The sequence below is a fragment of the Myzus persicae genome, unplaced genomic scaffold (assembly GCF_001856785.1).
Source record: "Myzus persicae strain clone G006 unplaced genomic scaffold, MPER_G0061.0, whole genome shotgun sequence".
Classification (NCBI taxonomy): Eukaryota; Metazoa; Arthropoda; class Insecta; order Hemiptera; family Aphididae; genus Myzus; species Myzus persicae.
In genome coordinates this window covers 117,298-134,311 of record NW_019103891.1, presented here as the reverse complement: position 1 = coordinate 134,311, position 17,014 = coordinate 117,298, and the positions used below count along the sequence as shown (strand labels likewise).

At 30.5% G+C, this 17,014-nt stretch overlaps 2 protein-coding genes across 2 annotated transcripts; one reads left to right on the top strand and one right to left on the bottom strand.

Moving 5' to 3' along the window:
• Nucleotides 1–280: 280 nt before the first annotated feature.
• Nucleotides 281–11,578, bottom strand: LOC111035992 (DNA (cytosine-5)-methyltransferase 1-like). The gene is made up of 5 exons (XM_022317853.1): nucleotides 11,408–11,578; nucleotides 4,720–4,843; nucleotides 4,305–4,454; nucleotides 3,849–4,244; nucleotides 281–3,732 (listed from the first exon to the last, which is right to left on the bottom strand). Exons 4-5 carry the CDS (start codon nucleotides 3,877–3,879, stop codon nucleotides 401–403), a joined length of 3,363 nt encoding a protein of 1,120 aa, XP_022173545.1. The 5' UTR covers nucleotides 3,880–4,244; nucleotides 4,305–4,454; nucleotides 4,720–4,843; nucleotides 11,408–11,578; the 3' UTR covers nucleotides 281–400.
• A 546-nt stretch (nucleotides 11,579–12,124) lies between these two features.
• On the top strand, nucleotides 12,125–16,687 carry LOC111035990 (DNA (cytosine-5)-methyltransferase 1-like). The gene is given in 2 exon segments (XM_022317852.1): nucleotides 12,125–12,414; nucleotides 12,546–16,687. A coding segment is annotated over 1 exon segment (3,714 nt). The 5' UTR covers nucleotides 12,125–12,414; nucleotides 12,546–12,573; the 3' UTR covers nucleotides 16,288–16,687.
• The last annotated feature ends 327 nt before the right edge of the window (nucleotides 16,688–17,014 follow it).

Sequence of the window (17,014 nt, the reverse complement as noted above, 5' to 3'; positions counted from 1 at the left end):
GTGGACTTAAGATCTACAACTTAAATAATCACAGGTTATGGTTTTGGTAAATAGCTTTAATTATTGCATGACCAATGGCTGTACCCATTGGCGGAGGAACTGCATTACCAATCTGCCTGTGCTTGTCGAAGATTGATCCGCAAAATACGAATGAATCTTTAAATCCTTGTGAACGGGCGCACTCTCTTACACTAACCACACGGTGTTGCTCAGGGTGAAGTACTCTGCCTTGTTTTCCCATTGGCTCAGGATTTGTAATGGTGGTTGAACAAAACCCTGACCACGCTAAGCGACCATATAAGCCTGCCCAGTTATTATGTCTATTACCAGTATGTGGTAAACACCAAGGTATAATTGTATTGTTTTGACGATCTTGGGGATCACATTTATCACCATTGGCTCACGAGCAAACTCCACGTAATGCACCGTTTGGACCATAACCATTTTTGATATCATGGTGAGTATACAAAAGTTGATTGGTTTCAATTCCTTCAGCTAATTGTACTTTAATATTGGGTAGATCTCTCCAGTCACTTCCTTCACTTACTGGTATAAGTGCCATTCTAGCTTGAACCAAAGATGACATTTCCTTGCATATATGATCACTTAATATAGATTCTGCATATTGATTGTCTGGATATCTAAGTAATTTCTGTAAATGTGTAATGGGCGTAGAATAGTAAAGAATTTCTTCTTGATCAGCTCCATTCGATATTTCAGGTAAATCAGACCAAGCATCATATACTGTGAGTGTTCTCAAAGGGGCCGAATCATTATACTTGCAATTAGTTTTGAATTTTTTATCACCAACCTGGACACTTAAACTTGAACTTTTTCTATTAAAAACGTTTATAGGTTCTGGATAAAATGGCAATTTTTCACCGGGAGCTGCAGCCATAATAATTAACCTCCTTCTAGTTTGCGGTACACCAAAATTACCGGCTTGTAGAATACCAAATGTACACTGGTAGCCCATACGTGTAATACATCTAAGGGTCAATCTAAGGATCATACTATTTTTAAATGATACAAAATTTCTAACATTTTCAATTACAAAATATTTTGGACGATAAAAATCAATATATGATAAAAATGAAACAATCAGAGAGTTCTTGAACAATGAATATTGACCAGAATTAAACCTATTCATTCCACTAAAACCTTGACAAGGAGGTCCTCCACAAATGAAGTCAACTTCACCTTTTTGTGGTATGTTTTGATTTTTACTGTTTGTTTTTTCACCAGACATTGCTAATTTCAATAAATGATTAGAATCTTCAACAAACACATTTGATCCTGGGTTGTTTAATTTGAATGCTTCGGCAGCTTTTTCATCATATTCGATAGCCCAATTACTTATAACAAGACCACTGTCTTCTAAGCCTTTTGACAAACCACCACAACCAGCAAATACATCCAGTCCTCTAAGTGGTTTGATTTTCTTATACGATGGTATAAACTGTAATTTATCTTCATCCACATATTGATAGTTATAATTAACATATACTTCTTTCCCTATCACTTTAGCTTCACTTGGGAGCTTATACATAGGGACAATGGTATCAGTAAGGGAGTCATATTTGTTTGTGAAATAAAATCGATCAGGACCATGAGAAGACCATACAATTGGATCTAGAATGTTGTTTCCACAGGCAACATAACATTTGCCACATATTTGTTGGTATGTGATTCTAAACTCTTCTTCTGACCAAAATAATAAATTCATATCTGCATTTCTAGAATGATCTTCTAGAATTTGTTCAGCTCTATACATACGACGTACAATCAGCTTGACATTTTTACTATCGCGATCAACAAAATAAATAGCTTTAATTTCCGCAATGTCAAATGGATCCGGTGTAGTTTCATTTGAACCACGCATTGAATTTTCCAATGTTTTACGGTAATACTCTGTATGCACAGTCTCATCAATATTTTTTTGTTCTTGATTACTTATATTTGTATTTGTCTCTTTAAGCTCAAATAGCTCTTCTCCAATCATATTTGACCTTGAAGCTGTTCTGAATGTTTTAGGTTGTAGATAAATAAAACTACCAACTTTATACTCCTCATCAAATAATTTAAATTTATAAAAATATGAAATACTGTTTTCTTCTTCAATGAACTCAAGTAATTCAGGTTCTTTTGATTTGTTTTCCAATTCAATAACTTCACAGTTATTACAATATTTATTTCTTATATCATTATTGGGTTCTTCAGGCTTAAGATACTCGAATCGTCCAAATGTATCATCATATTGTAGTTGATAAAAAAATGATTTTTTATTTTTCCGGTCAACAGGTTCCAAAAGATTTTGTAATTTTGAATTTCCGAGTTGGAACCAATTGTTGTTAGGTATTTTTTGAACAACATCTAGTATTTTAACTACATTTTGAATATCAATGTCTTTACACTTTTTAAGAGCAAATATTTCCTGAGGGTCAGCAGTCTCACCCAGCACAGTTTCATAACTATGCATGAAGAGCTGAATATGGGCCATATCTTTAAACTTTGTTTTAAAAAAATATTCTATGCATCCGATTAATGGTATTGTTGAGACATTATTTTTCAAAACAACAAACATTTTTTCACTCAGTTTCTGATCTTTCCACATTATTTGATTTTCAACACAGTTTATGTTAGATACATCATTACTAACATCTTCATTGTAAACATTATCAAATACAGTCTTCACAAGTTTATTCATTGTTTCTTCACTTTCATTGTCATCTATATCTAACTGAGCAGCAAACACATTTTCAAATACATCTTTCACCAGCTCTGTAGTAGTAGCTTTGCTAAATTTTCGTTGGCTAAAATCAGTTTTTATGCATGTAGCTCCTTGCCCCAACCTACCTAATCTTCTGGTTGGTACATTGACAGATTTTGTAGCCCCTGAAAGTTGGGTCAAAGTATCAACACATTGAGTTTCAGATAACGGAAAATCATACATGCCAGTTGAGTCATAGTCGGTTATTTGATCGAGTACAAACTGTGCATGAGTAATAAGATCTTCTTCTGAAAATGTAACACCTGTTGCTGGGTTTATAGATGTTACAACATAATTTAAAATGTCTTCATAAGTTGAATCATCAGATTCGTGATTGTCTAACATTTTTTCGATTACTATTTTGCTCAGATTTATTTTTTCAATTACAGACGTCATATATTTTTTATAATTAGGATGTGGTTCAATTAATAAATAATCAGCATACTCAGTGTTTATACCTATTAATGCCTGAGCACCGCCATCATATGATGATAACCACCATTCTAATATTGGTCCCGCCATGCATGCAATTCCACCTTTTATATCTAGACTGTGATTATAAATTGGTTTCACATAGCCAGTTATGTACAGATTTACATTTCTCTCCATCATTCCTGAATCTATTGAGCACATGTGTCCATTTTCATCATAAATACTGTAATTTATAAGATTGTGTTGTATAATATTAAAATTATCAGTAAAAATATTGGCCAAAACATCATTAGCTAATACTATGCACTCTGACTCAGCATCTGAAGTTATATTCACATCTTCTGTGTTTGTTTTATGACAAAACTCGCAGCATACCTTACCTTGGAAATCACTTATTTTATTTAGGACGACATCAGCAGGTGTTAAGGACAGTTTCTTCACGTTTTCTGGCATTTCTGTAAATGTATGTTTGACACGTTTTGCACGTTTTGAACTTATTTGAAGATCCTGTTCATCTTCAGTAATCAGCCCTATAAAGTACAATACAATATTATAACCCTACAGTATATGATAAATAATATCTACAAGCACATTATAATCAATTGAAAAATAATAAAAAGTTAATTAATAAAATAACAGAACTTACCAGATTTCTCACTAGGAATTATTGATTCCATAGCTGCAATACTGTTATAGATTTATTGAATATTGAATAATAATTGAAGTGAAAACAATTATGAATTAGATGACAAAAAAATAATAACTAAGTATACTGAACAGTAAATAGATGCCACTCGCGAGGAACAAAAGAGAGCTTATTAACTGGTTCTTAGTGTAGACATGTCGGCCGTCGAGTATTTTTGTCTTCTCTTTTCAAACCGACAATGGCGTGCCGTGTCTGTGGAACAGCACCCGTGGTCGGTCCGTGAATTTGTCACGTCTCGCCGTCTCGGTCTCAGTGCCTCACGTCCTGCCAGCTATCGCCGGCGTGGTTGAAAATAGAAATATTGACGATTGTATTTTGAAGTGTTGGTTGTCGAGTCTAGACGTAACGGCATATATATAAGAATAAATAAGGTATAAATGGTTATTTTATCCATACCATGTGCCAACACTGTAGTTAAGGCTAACGTTTACCATGCTGCACGTTGTGGTGTGGTGGGGCCACATCTTCCAAAATCATATTTTGTGATAGTGGAATTTTTGAATTAGTTGTTGCCAACCTACCTATCTCCGCAAGGCTGTCACGAACCTAAAGAAAAAAACCACCTTTTACCCTTACGTCAGCGTTGGCAAGTTTTCAGTCATCACATTTTGATGCGTTTGAACTTTGAACATGAGGTTTACCCACGGCTTTAGATCTGAAACCGTGGGTTTACCTCACCGGAAACTTCAAGGTTTTCATTGTTTTGTTTAGTACAAAAAAAAATAGTTAAAAATTAAAATAACCACAATGTGGCATAATATGCTCATATAGTAGTCAGTAGTTGTACCATAGTTTAAAAATACGTACTTACGTTTAATCCACGATATAGAGGTCATTTATTTTGTCCTTATCGTGGTTTAATTTATAGTAGTACTGCACACTGTACGATTATTACTTATTAGATTCTCCTAATAAATATCCGGAAAAAATAAGCCCTGAAAAATTTCAAGAAGACTAATTTTAACGAATTTCGTGGTATTTTAGATAGCTTGAATTTTTTACCACAAATTAGACTACAAGGTGTTGACTATTTGTAATTAAACATACTTGTTGGTGCCGAGAAGCTATAAAACATTTTAAACATTTTGATACTTTTTTATTAGTGGTTATTCTTTCACGGCCCTCTATTATTATGACCATAATGCCGTCCTGGTCTTATGTTAATATATTTACGATAAATATATTATCTAATTTTTATTATTTTATATCTTAAATAGTGATCGTGATTTATCATAACGACATAAGTGCTTAACTTATTTTTAGTTTAATCGTTTATTCGTCCCATAGGAACTCTTCCGATTAAGGTAAAAATAAAATAATAAAAGGTAATAAATATTTTTTATAATAATAAGAGGTCCATTCTCTTAAATATAAGTATACTTAATCAATACTCAGTTTGTACCCATACGTCCATACACTATAATGTTATAAATAATAATATAGTATTGCCGTCTGCCGAGTTGCATTCAGTAATTAAACATAATTTATTCATTATAATATGTTTCACTAAAATAGCAAAATTTAATTGACCAATCATGGATCAGTGAATCATGTTTAAGGGATCATTGGCAATTAGCTTACTACATTTATAATTATGTAAATGTTTAGTGATTCCCAGAGTTAACCCACATTTTTATTATTTAATTATTCTACAGCATTGTGGCCCCTGCCCCCTAATTTACTAATTTGAGTGTCATAAAAATGACATATCTTAACGATGTACATAATATTTATATATTATATGGTTCATATTTTTTAATTATAATAAAATTAGAGTTGAGTCTACGGGCCGCGCGCTTGAGCCGGAGATGCCTGTGCCCGCCTCCCGCGTTCTGCGAAGCAAGTCATTCCAGTAAATACCCAAATACAGTTTAAAAATAAATATGAGACGATATGATATTATCGTTCTACAGGTCTTGGTGCCGCGGTGTGTAGGGGGAATTGGAATGTGATTAGTGATTATCGTTGCCGACTCGCCGTTGTGCTAATTTGATATACTGCTATCGACGCTATCGTTATGAAACGCGCGACCAGTCTCGTTCATATTTTAATTTTTTTTATTTTTACAAAAATACCTAGACCTAATCGTTCTTAACTTAATTTATATTATTCCTGTGCATTGTGCAATTATCGTTATCGACATCGAGTCATCGTCCGCCGCAAACTTGTTATCGTGGTTTTTTTCAACGTTCCTCTTACCTAAAGAGTAAGGTCTTCTAAAGAGTACGTCTCGACACTGGAAACATACTATAACTCAAATGGGTTTTGATAAAAGTATATATTTTATTATGTGTATAATATAAAGTGTAAGTCAATAATATTATTACTTTTTTTTATTTTTTCATCAGGTTGACGACGTACCATATTATCTAATAATTATTTATTAAAAGAAAGAGTAAAAACAAAGCTAGCACAAAAACATGACAAAAGTATTTTTTTTTCTAATGGTACAAAATAATCAAGTAGCATTCACAGATTTGAGAATTTAACTAAAACTTACCTGAGATAGTCTAATTAGTATGGCTTATCACTTATTAAATGTAATTAATACAATTATTTATTAATTGTATTTATGTAAGTTTAGGGAATGTATCTAAGTCTGTAAATTAGTTAGTTAAAAAAATAAACTATGAAGTAAATAAAATTATAGGCAAAACAGTTTTGGATTTAATTGTTAGTTTTTTAATTCTTACCCAGATAGTTTCTGGTGAGCTAGGTACATTATTGTATTTATTATATCTTGAATTTTTTGAAATTTGTCATTTGTATCTACTATCTAGTCTCTTATCTATAGACACTTTATTATGGATTATATTTTGTGTGTGTGGTTAGATACTAGATATAAATGAAGATTAATTTAATTTTAAAAAGAAATTTTAAAAAAAGTGGGTTAGTGGATGTCACTCTATGGTACAGTCGGTTTACAAGGGGTCACTGTAATGAATGGTCTTATGTTTGAATTCAATATATAAAATCATAATTGTATACAAATAACAATTCTGAGCTAAGACAGTCTTGTTAGCCTTTAGACTGTATTATTGCTTATTGGATGATGTTATTGTGATTTATTTTACTATTAATCATTAGAACTACAGTGGGTATTTGAACATAAAAAGACTGTGTTTTAATATTTTTTAGATTTTTTGGTTTCATAAATAACTACTTTTTTGAAACTTTATTTTCAATTTTTGATCCTTAGCTATAAAAGTTGAACATATTCTAAATTTTTAACTACAAAATAATTTGTACATTTTCAATTAGATAAATGTTGTCAAAATGTGAACTTTAAATGGTTTTAAAACAAAATCGTGATTATTTATTTTAAAAATATTTTTCCAATGATATTGTATCAATATAACAGGTATTTTGAATTAAATTTTCAAGCGTTTTAACCCGATAAACAAATTTTTATTGACATTAATAGAAAAATAATTCAAAAAATCGAAAATTAAGTGTCTGTAAATAGCACAAAACCAGTCAAAATATTTTGAAAATGTTATTAAGTACCTATATAAATTGATAAAATAAACATATGCTGTTAATTTCAAATTCTAACTTCAAACGCTCATAAAAAATTATTGTGGATTTATGCTTAACTTAGTTTTAAATTATAACTATTGAGAATTTTTTAATTTTCACCTCAAAGTACCAACTAGATTCACTTTCATACCAGAAAAAATGATGTTGAAGAAAATCAAAGCACTTTTACTACCCCAAAAAGTGATGACAAAAAAAACATATTGTAAAATCAATACATTTATCGCTCCGTTTAGAATTTAAAACTGTAGGTTCCTATATAAAATAGTTATTATTATTATATTTAGATTCTGTGCGGAGCGATGAATGTAATGGATTTACAATAAGTGTTTTTTTAAATTAAAAATTTTTTTTTTGTGTTTGTTATCACCTATTGGCGCTGCCAAGCATAAGTGCTTCGATTTACCATAACAGCAACTTTGCTGTTTGGAAAGTGAAACTAGTTGGTATTTGAGACGTAAAAAGTAAAATATTCCCAAAGATTTGGAACGGCAGGAAAAACAAACAAAGAATTAAGGAAAAACGGGAATTTTTACGGAACACTGGTTTCGACCAAATCGATTTTGGTTTTTGATGTAACTCTAAATAAATACTGTAGATACATGCCATTTTCACTGAATGTTACTATTTGCAATACACCATAACATTTTCGAAATATTTTGACTTTTGATGAATTATTTATAAGCATATGAAATTTTTGAATATTACGTATTAATTTTTTAAAACTAATATCGGTTAAACATTTTTCGCTCTGTCAAAAAACTTGAAATATAGTACAAGTTTCCTCGTAAATTGTTGTAAGTGGAAATTATCACTACAATTGAGATCAAATCTGCAATAATTTTTAATGAGCGTTTCAGTTTAAAACTTTGAAAAAATTCGTTAAAAATCATGAAAATGTCTAAATTATTTTGAGTAGAAATTCATAGTAAATTTTATTTTTATTTCCAAGATTTTAAAATTTAATACAGGATTCCCTATAGCTTATAAGTAGGGCTCGGATTTATATGTAAATACATATTTTTACTGTGACTTGATAAATTAATTTAGGTAAGTGATAAATTCGTTTCTATTGATTTCCAATAAAATGAACTATATTTTATTTTACATATTTTTACATATTTTGCCATAAGTACATGTTTTTACATATTTCTCAATAATTCCATTTTTCCTACATATTTCGATAATTTGTTCATTTACGATTTATTATTTATTAATACAGACTTGCCCATGTTTAAAAAAGTACAAAATAATACTGTAGAACTTTCTCCTTCAGACATAGTCAACATGCAATATTGTCCTATAACATCAGTCGAAGTTGAGAGATCTTTCAGTCGATATAGATCAATTTTAGGACATAATCGGCGATCTTTCGAATTCGAAAATTTAAAAATGCATGTCATTATTAATTGTAACCATAATAATTAGATAGTTAGATAAATATTTTTTTTTATTACATTTCATTTTAATTTATAATAATATTTTTTTTTTTTGATAATACATATTATAAATTTTTTAGCACATATTTATGTACATAATTTTGTTTTTTGATAATACATATTATACATTTTTTAGCACATATTTATGTACATATTTTTGTTGCATAAATACATACTTTGGTTAAATAAATACATATAAATCCGAGCCCTACTTATAAGTATGCCTACCTTCATCAACAAAAAAAATGTTTACTGGAAGTCAAGGTAGTAGGTACATTTTTATAGCGTTTGATATTGCAATTTTTACAACATTGGATATTTGCTCGAATTCTCGTGTAATGATTTTCTTATTCTGTTCTAATTCAAAAACGAATAACTGTAGATGCTTGAAATGTATACCATATGTTTATATTATCAATTCATATACTTGACAAAATATTTCGACTTATTTTGAGCTGTTTACGGACATTTTCAATCACAATAAAAACACTTCGTCGAACTACGTGTAAAGAACAGCTAAGTAAAATAAAAGCAGATCTTTAAGCACTATAAATATGTGATTAAATTATTTACTTTATATGACACGACACATGAAATAACGTGAATAAGATAAAGAAAAGGCATTAGAAGTTCATTATAATTTAAAATATTTGAATAAATATTTACTCAAAATAATTTCTCGCCAAGTAAATAAATTGTTAAAACAAAATAAGTGTACTTTAATGCAATTTATTTAAAATTTATTTATGATATCACATCTTAATAGTGCTTAAAGATCTGTTTTTTTACTTAGTCGTTTTTTTTACACTAGTCGTTTTTTTTACACTTAGGTGGACGAAGTGTTTTTGTTGTGATATCACCAATTTTTTACATCAATAATTTTCTTCTTATTTTTCCTCTCTGGGATTATTAGAAATAGTATATAGAAACGTCTTTACCACCATGAGACCATCTCTTTATTACTACTGAAGTCATTACATCGAAACTTAATATTTGATTTTTTTGGTAAACTTGTATTTTGAAATAAGTTTACTTTAATTCAATTAACTTAGAATTTATTTTTCTACAGTTCTTTTGGGGAATTTATTTTATCACTATGTTTATTTTTTTATTCAGTAAGTACTTTTCTTTATTTTCATTCTTTGTTTGTCAACTTTAATTTCGAACAAAGCAATTATGTATAGCACACAATATGTATACTTATTTATATATTATATAAGTTATAAAATATAATTAAATTTAATAAGCGATAGTCTATCATAAAATGAAACAAATAATAAATATGCTAATGTGAGATAGCAATAATTTTGCTGGATTGGGGGTACCGGTCGCACGACAACGCGAGATTCGGCCGCCGTGATTCCAGCTTTCATTATGATTTCTCATTAAAAAGTTTGCATGTTTCCTTTAGTAATTTAATTTCTAACGGTATGATTTCGATGATTTTTGCAAAGGATCGTCTGCACAATTTGTCTCATCTTTTCCAATTTATTAGATTTATTAGGTATTGATTCAGTAGATAATTAGTTAGGTACGGTTAAAAAAACACCAAAATGTACACAACTTAAAATTTAAATGGGCAACTCTCCTGCTTCAAGATAATATACACTGTCGTGCCGCCGCTATATTTTTTTTTACTTAGCCACGACCGTGGCCCTGGATTTATTTAATTTTTTTCTGTAAATGTTGATACAATTTTATTTGTTGGGTCAAAAAGCTTTAAAATGTAATATAAAGCTTCTGATGTATTGATACAATATCAGTTCAAAAATATTAAAAATTCATAATCATGATTTTGTTTTATAAGCATTTAAAGTTCAAATGTTGACAAAATTTATCGAATTGAAAATTCACAAATTATTTTGTAGTTAAATATTTATAAAATGTTCAACTTTTATAGCTAAGGATCAAAAATTTAAAATAAAGTTTCACCCAAGTAATTAAGTAGAGAGTACTAACCAGGCAGGATTGGTGTTATCAGCCCATCGAGATTTTAACTTCTAAGCTGTCTATTTATTCACTGTCCCAAAATTACGTCTAAAGTTTTTAGTGCTGATCGGTGCAAATTATATTTTAAACATGAATTTATTTTCACCTACCCTCACACGACTGACCTATATAGATTTTCTCGCTAGCTCTCCTAACCAATTCGGCCCTCAGTGTACTGGCCATCATTAGAAAAATTCAAAATATGATTGTGTCGATAATTCGAAAACCTTTAATTTTTTTCTTGCCCCTTGAAATGTTTTTAAGTTGTGTTAAGTGTATAATTAGAAAAATACACAAGTCGTATACATTTTTATTCCCCTTAAGTTTCGAGTTATCAAGACTAATATACTTGGACTGGTTATAAAATATTAATTTTCAGATTTCAAAAAAAGTACTAATTTGTGGGTTTACGTAGATCTAAATTGGATTTGTTCTAAATAATATAAGATCTATTCCGTATTTCTGTATTTCCGTGCCTCCGTGGTACAAGCGTATTATAATTTATAGCTATGAATTAGAATATTCGTTACGTACTTGTGTTTTGTATAGGTCATAAACTCATAACCCATACGGGCATGCGTCATTTGGGTAGGCGGAAAAAAAGTCCACGGAAATAAAAGTCCACGCGAGTGTCATACAATTATTGTACTGTTTTATATTTTTAAAATATTTCGTTGATTATAATTCGAAAAAACTTAATACAGTAATACTTAATTGTACATTATATAGATAACAGTTAATTATCACAGATAATAATAATAAATTAATAACTAATGGTCTAGTGGCTAGTAGCTAATGTTACTAAGGTGAATAATACAATTGTGGTAAAAATGACGTGTATCCATTCCCCTTCTATTCAACTTGAGCAACGAACTAATATAGGAACTAACGTCTTTTTTGTATTGACATTGACTTATTATATTATTATGTTTATAGTTGTGTAACTTTTGCATACATTTTGTAGGTATATACCTAAACTGATGATTTTTACTGTGGGTTCCATGTTATTAATTATATCATTAACTACTTAATGACTCAATATAAAACAATTTACAACTTATAACACAATGTATTATGTATCATGTATGTGCTCATATTTATTATTAAATAATTTTCCTTGGGCCTTTTTTCCGCGATTCGGCCTTTGAGCAGTGCTTTTTGAGAGTTGAGGTGAGCAACCAGATTGCGCTGGCGCGCATTTTACGTGGGCCTCTCACAGCTGATGTATACTATAGGTATATACTTGCACCGCCAAAAAACATCTAAAAGGGCCATTGAGGGTATATGGATTTAATTCCAAGGTGGTTATATATATATATCAAGTTGATTATATATAAATATCAAGTTTAGATGATAACAAGTGATATTTTCGCGCCATTATTTGTCAAACACTGAGAAATGTGGCCGGAAATCGAAATACTTTATCATAGACGCGTATATTAGCCAACACCTGTGGATCTGTGGTGGAGCGGTCCGTCGAAATTGCCAGTCATTCTTTTCATTTGTTGATGTCGTTATTGCTCCATCTGCTAAGAATTCTGGTAATATTAATTGTTTTAAGACAAAGTATTGGTAAGTGTACCAAACATATTTAATCATGATTTTTTGAGTATAATATTGCCCATTATTCGTTTGAAAATATTTATATAATTTTTTTTATTTGCTCCATTAGGTCTGAAAGTCACATACAAGTTGAGACCATGGCAGGTGGTAAGAATGATGACCCAGAACCAAGAGGTGTTAAACGAAAATTGGGAGAGCCGTTAATCACACAAGAACTACACAACTCACCTTCTGACAACAATGAAATTCATACAGATATCCCAATCGCCAATACTAAGGTATGCTGCGAGTTTTGTCACAAAACGGTAACAGAAGATGTGTATATACCTTCAGGTGCCGCACCAGAATGTATTGTGTTAACAAATGAGATTTTGGCTAATATTTACACTGATAATGATGATGTGGTGCAACACAACTTAACAAATTACAGCATTTATGATGAAAATGGACACATGTGTTCTATAGATTCAGGGGTAATGGAGAGAAATGTCACAATATATATGACTGGCTATGTAAAACCAATTTATGACAATAGTCCTGGTATAGAAGAAGGAATAGCTGCTATGGCGTTAGGACCAATATTGGAATGGTGGTTATCATCATATGATGGGGGTACTCAGGCATTAATAGGCATAAACACAGAATATGCCGATTATTTATTAATCGAGCCACACCCTAAATATAAAAAATACATGACATCAGTAACTGAAAAGATACATTTAAGTAGAGAAGTAATTAAAAATATTTTATCTAGTGAATACGATGATCCAACTTATGAAGATATTTTAAATTGTATTATAAACTCTGTAAACCCAGCAACAGGCAATAAATTCACCGAAGAAGATCTTATTTCTCATGCCCAATTTGTCTTGAATCAAGTATTAGAATATGATTCAAACGACACTTATCATTTACCATTAGCAGAAACTCAATGTATTGAAACATTGACCCAGCTTTCAGGGGCTGCAAAACCTGTCAAAACACTGTCTAGAAGAGCCGGTCAAAGAACTCAATATGTAAAAACTGATATTAATAAACGAGAATTTAGCAAGGCAACTACTACAGAGTTAGTAAAAGATGTGTTTGAAAATATGTTTGCGGCTCAATTAGATATTGATGATAAAGAAAATGAAGGAAATATGAATAAACTTGTTAAGACTGTATTTGATGATGTTTGCAACGCGAAAATAAAAAAAGAAATATCTGATGTACGTGTCAATGTAAATCAAGTGTTATGGAAAGATCAAATACTGTGTGAAAAAATGTTTGTTGTTGTAAAAAACAATGTTTCGACAATTCCACTAATAGGATGCATAGAATATTTTTTTAAGACAAAGTTTAAAAATAAGGCCCATGTTCAGCTCTTTATGCATAGTTATGAAACTGTACTAGGTGAAACAGCTGACCCTCAGGAAATATTTGCCCTCAAAAATTGTACAAATATTGATATTAAAAATGTAATTAAAGTAATAGATGTTGTACAAAAAATACCTAGTAAAAATTGGTTCCAACTTGGTAATTCAAAATTACAAGATCTCTTAGAACCTATTAATCGCAAAAATAAAAATTCATTTTTTTATCAACTACAATATGATGATACATTTGGAAGATTCGAGTATCCAAAACCTTTAGAACCGAATACTGTTATTAGAGAAGGTTATTGTAGTAATTGTGAAGATTTTGTCTTAGAACAAAAGTCAAAAGAACCCGAATTGTATGAGTTCATCGAAGAACAAAAAAATATTTCATATTTTTATAAATTTAAATTATTTGATGAAGAGTATAAAGTTGGTAGTTTTATTTATCTACAACCTGAAATATTCAAAACAGCTTCAAGATCAAATATGATTGGAGAAGAACCATTTGAGCTTGAAGAAACAAATAAAAATATAAGTAATCAAGAACAAAAAGTTATTGATGAAACTAAATATCCGGAGTATTATCGTAAGTCATTGGAAAGTACAACACGTGGTTCAAATGAAACTACTCCAGATCCATTTGAAATTGCAGAAATATTGGCGATATACTTTGTTGATTGGGACAGAAAAAATATCAAGCTGATCGTAAGACGTATGTATAGGGCTGAACAAATTCCTCTGGAAGGTTATGCCAAAAATTCAGATATGAATATGTTATTTTGGTCAGAAGAAGAATTTAGAGTTACATATAAAAACATACGTGGTAAATGTTATGTTTCATTCATTTCTAATATTCAAGATCCACTTTTATGGTCTTCAGGTGGACCAGATCGATTTTATTTTACGAAAAAATATGATTTCATATTTGGTTCTATTGTCCCTGAACATGAACTCCCAAGTGAAGCTAAACTAACTGGCAAAGAAGTGTATGTTAACTATAAATATCAATATGTGGATGAAGATAAATTACAGTATATACCATCATATAAGAAAATCAAACCACTCAGAGGACTTGATATATTTGCCGGTTGCGGAGGTCTGTCTAGGGGCTTAGAAGACAGTGGTCTTGTTATAAGTAATTGGGCTATTGAGTGTGATGAAAAAGCTGCAGGCGCATTTAAATTAAACAATCCAGAGTCAACTGTGTTTGTTGAAGATTGTAATCATTTATTAAAATTAGCAATGTCTGGTGAAAAAACAAACAGTAAAAATCAAAACATTCCACAAAAAGGTGAAGTTGACTTCATTTGTGGAGGACCTCCTTGTCAAGGTTTTAGTGGAATGAATAGGTTTAATTCTGGTCAATATTCGTTGTTTAAGAACTCTCTGATTGTTTCATTTTTATCATATATTGATTTTTATCGTCCGAAATATTTTGTCATGGAAAACGTCAGAAATTTTGTATCGTTTAAAAGAAGTATGGTTCTTAAATTGACCCTTAGATGTATTACTCGTATGGGCTACCAGTGTACATTTGGAATTCTGCAAGCTGGTAACTTTGGTGTACCTCAAACTAGAAGGAGGTTAATCATTATGGCAGCAGCTCCAGGTGAAAAATTGCCGCTCTATCCTGAGCCTGTACATGTATTCAATAGGAGAAGTTCTAGTTTAACTGTTCAAGTTGGCAACAAAAAGTTCAAAACTAATTGTAAGTATGACGAGTCAGCTCCTATGAGAACAGTCACTGTATATGATGCCTGGTCTGATTTACCTGAAATACCAAATGGAGCAAATGACGAAGATATCATATACAAATCAAAACCAATTACGCATTTACAGAAATTACTAAGATATCCAGATAATCGATATGCAGAATCTATATTGAGTGATCATATATGCAAAGATATGTCATCTTTGGTTCAAGCTAGAATGGCTCTTATACCAGTAAGTGAAGGAAGTGACTGGAGAGATCTACCCAATATTAAAGTACAATTAGCTGAAGGAATTTAAACCAATTAACTTTTGTATACTCACCATGATATCAAAAATGGTTATGGTCCAAACGGTGCATTGCGTGGTGTTTGCTCGTGTGCCAATGGTGATAAATGTGATCCCCAAGATCGTCAAAACAATACAATTATACCTTGGTGTTTACCACATACTGGTAATAGACATAATAACTGGGCAGGCTTATATGGCCGCCTAGCGTGGTCAGGGTATTGTTCAACCACCATTACAAATCCTGAGCCAATGGGAAAACAAGGCAGAGTACTTCATCCTGAGCAACACCGTGTGGTTAGTGTAAGAGAGTGTGCTCGCTCACAAGGTTTTAAAGATTCATTCATTTTCCATGGACCAATCATCAACAAACATAGGCAGATTGGTAATGCAGTTCCTCCGCCAATGGGTACAGCTATTGGTCATGAAATAATCAAAGCTATTGACAAAAAACCTAGATATATTTACACTCCATTTTCATTAGGCAACCGCTGATAGACCTTAGTCTTTTTTTATGTCTATTTATGTTTAAAATACATTTGAACACACGTATCGTAATACAAGTTATTAACTCTTCTTTTATTAAAAATTTTTTTGTGTTCATCTGGAACATATACATAGTGTTCCATGTTCAGATATTATAATCATTTGATATGAAATTTAATTTTTGTATATTGTTAGTTTTAATTTTTTTTAATTGATATTATTGCATATTATGATTTTTTTTTATTGATTATTGTAATCCAATTACTGCTGATGTTTATATTATATTATATATGTTTTATTTCGTGGACCATAAATATAAGCCTACACTAGATTTAGGTTTCATATCATTTATTTTTTTAAAACTATATTCTTATATTTTATATTTATTACATTTTTCATTTTATATATCATTGCTTTTTTTTTAATATACAATCATTGTTTATACTTAAATACATTCCATTACAATTAAAAAATAGTATTTTAATTCAGAGTATTGTTTTTTATTGATAAATGTCAATGTTTGGTTATTTTTATTACACCTCTGAATATTATAAGATAAAGAAATTTCTCAGTATTTTTCAAGATTATTGGTGTAAAAGTATTTTTTTCACCTCTATGATGATGTTGGATAGTTTTATAGTCTATGCTTCAGTTTGAATTGGCATTTGGTAGGTATATTTCAATTTATTTTTTTTTTTATTGATCTTTAAGCCTGGGGACTATGGCTATTAACTGT

What these genes read in the sequence shown, in the direction of transcription:
- LOC111035992 (XM_022317853.1), bottom strand. Translation starts at nt 3,879, where the DNA reads ATGGAATCAATAATTCCTAGTGAGAAATCTG. An exon ending in AATTCCTAGTGAGAAATCTG is followed by an intron (nt 3,733 to 3,848) that starts GTAAGTTCTGTT and finishes TGTACTTTATAG; the next exon opens with GGCTGATTACTGAAGATGAA.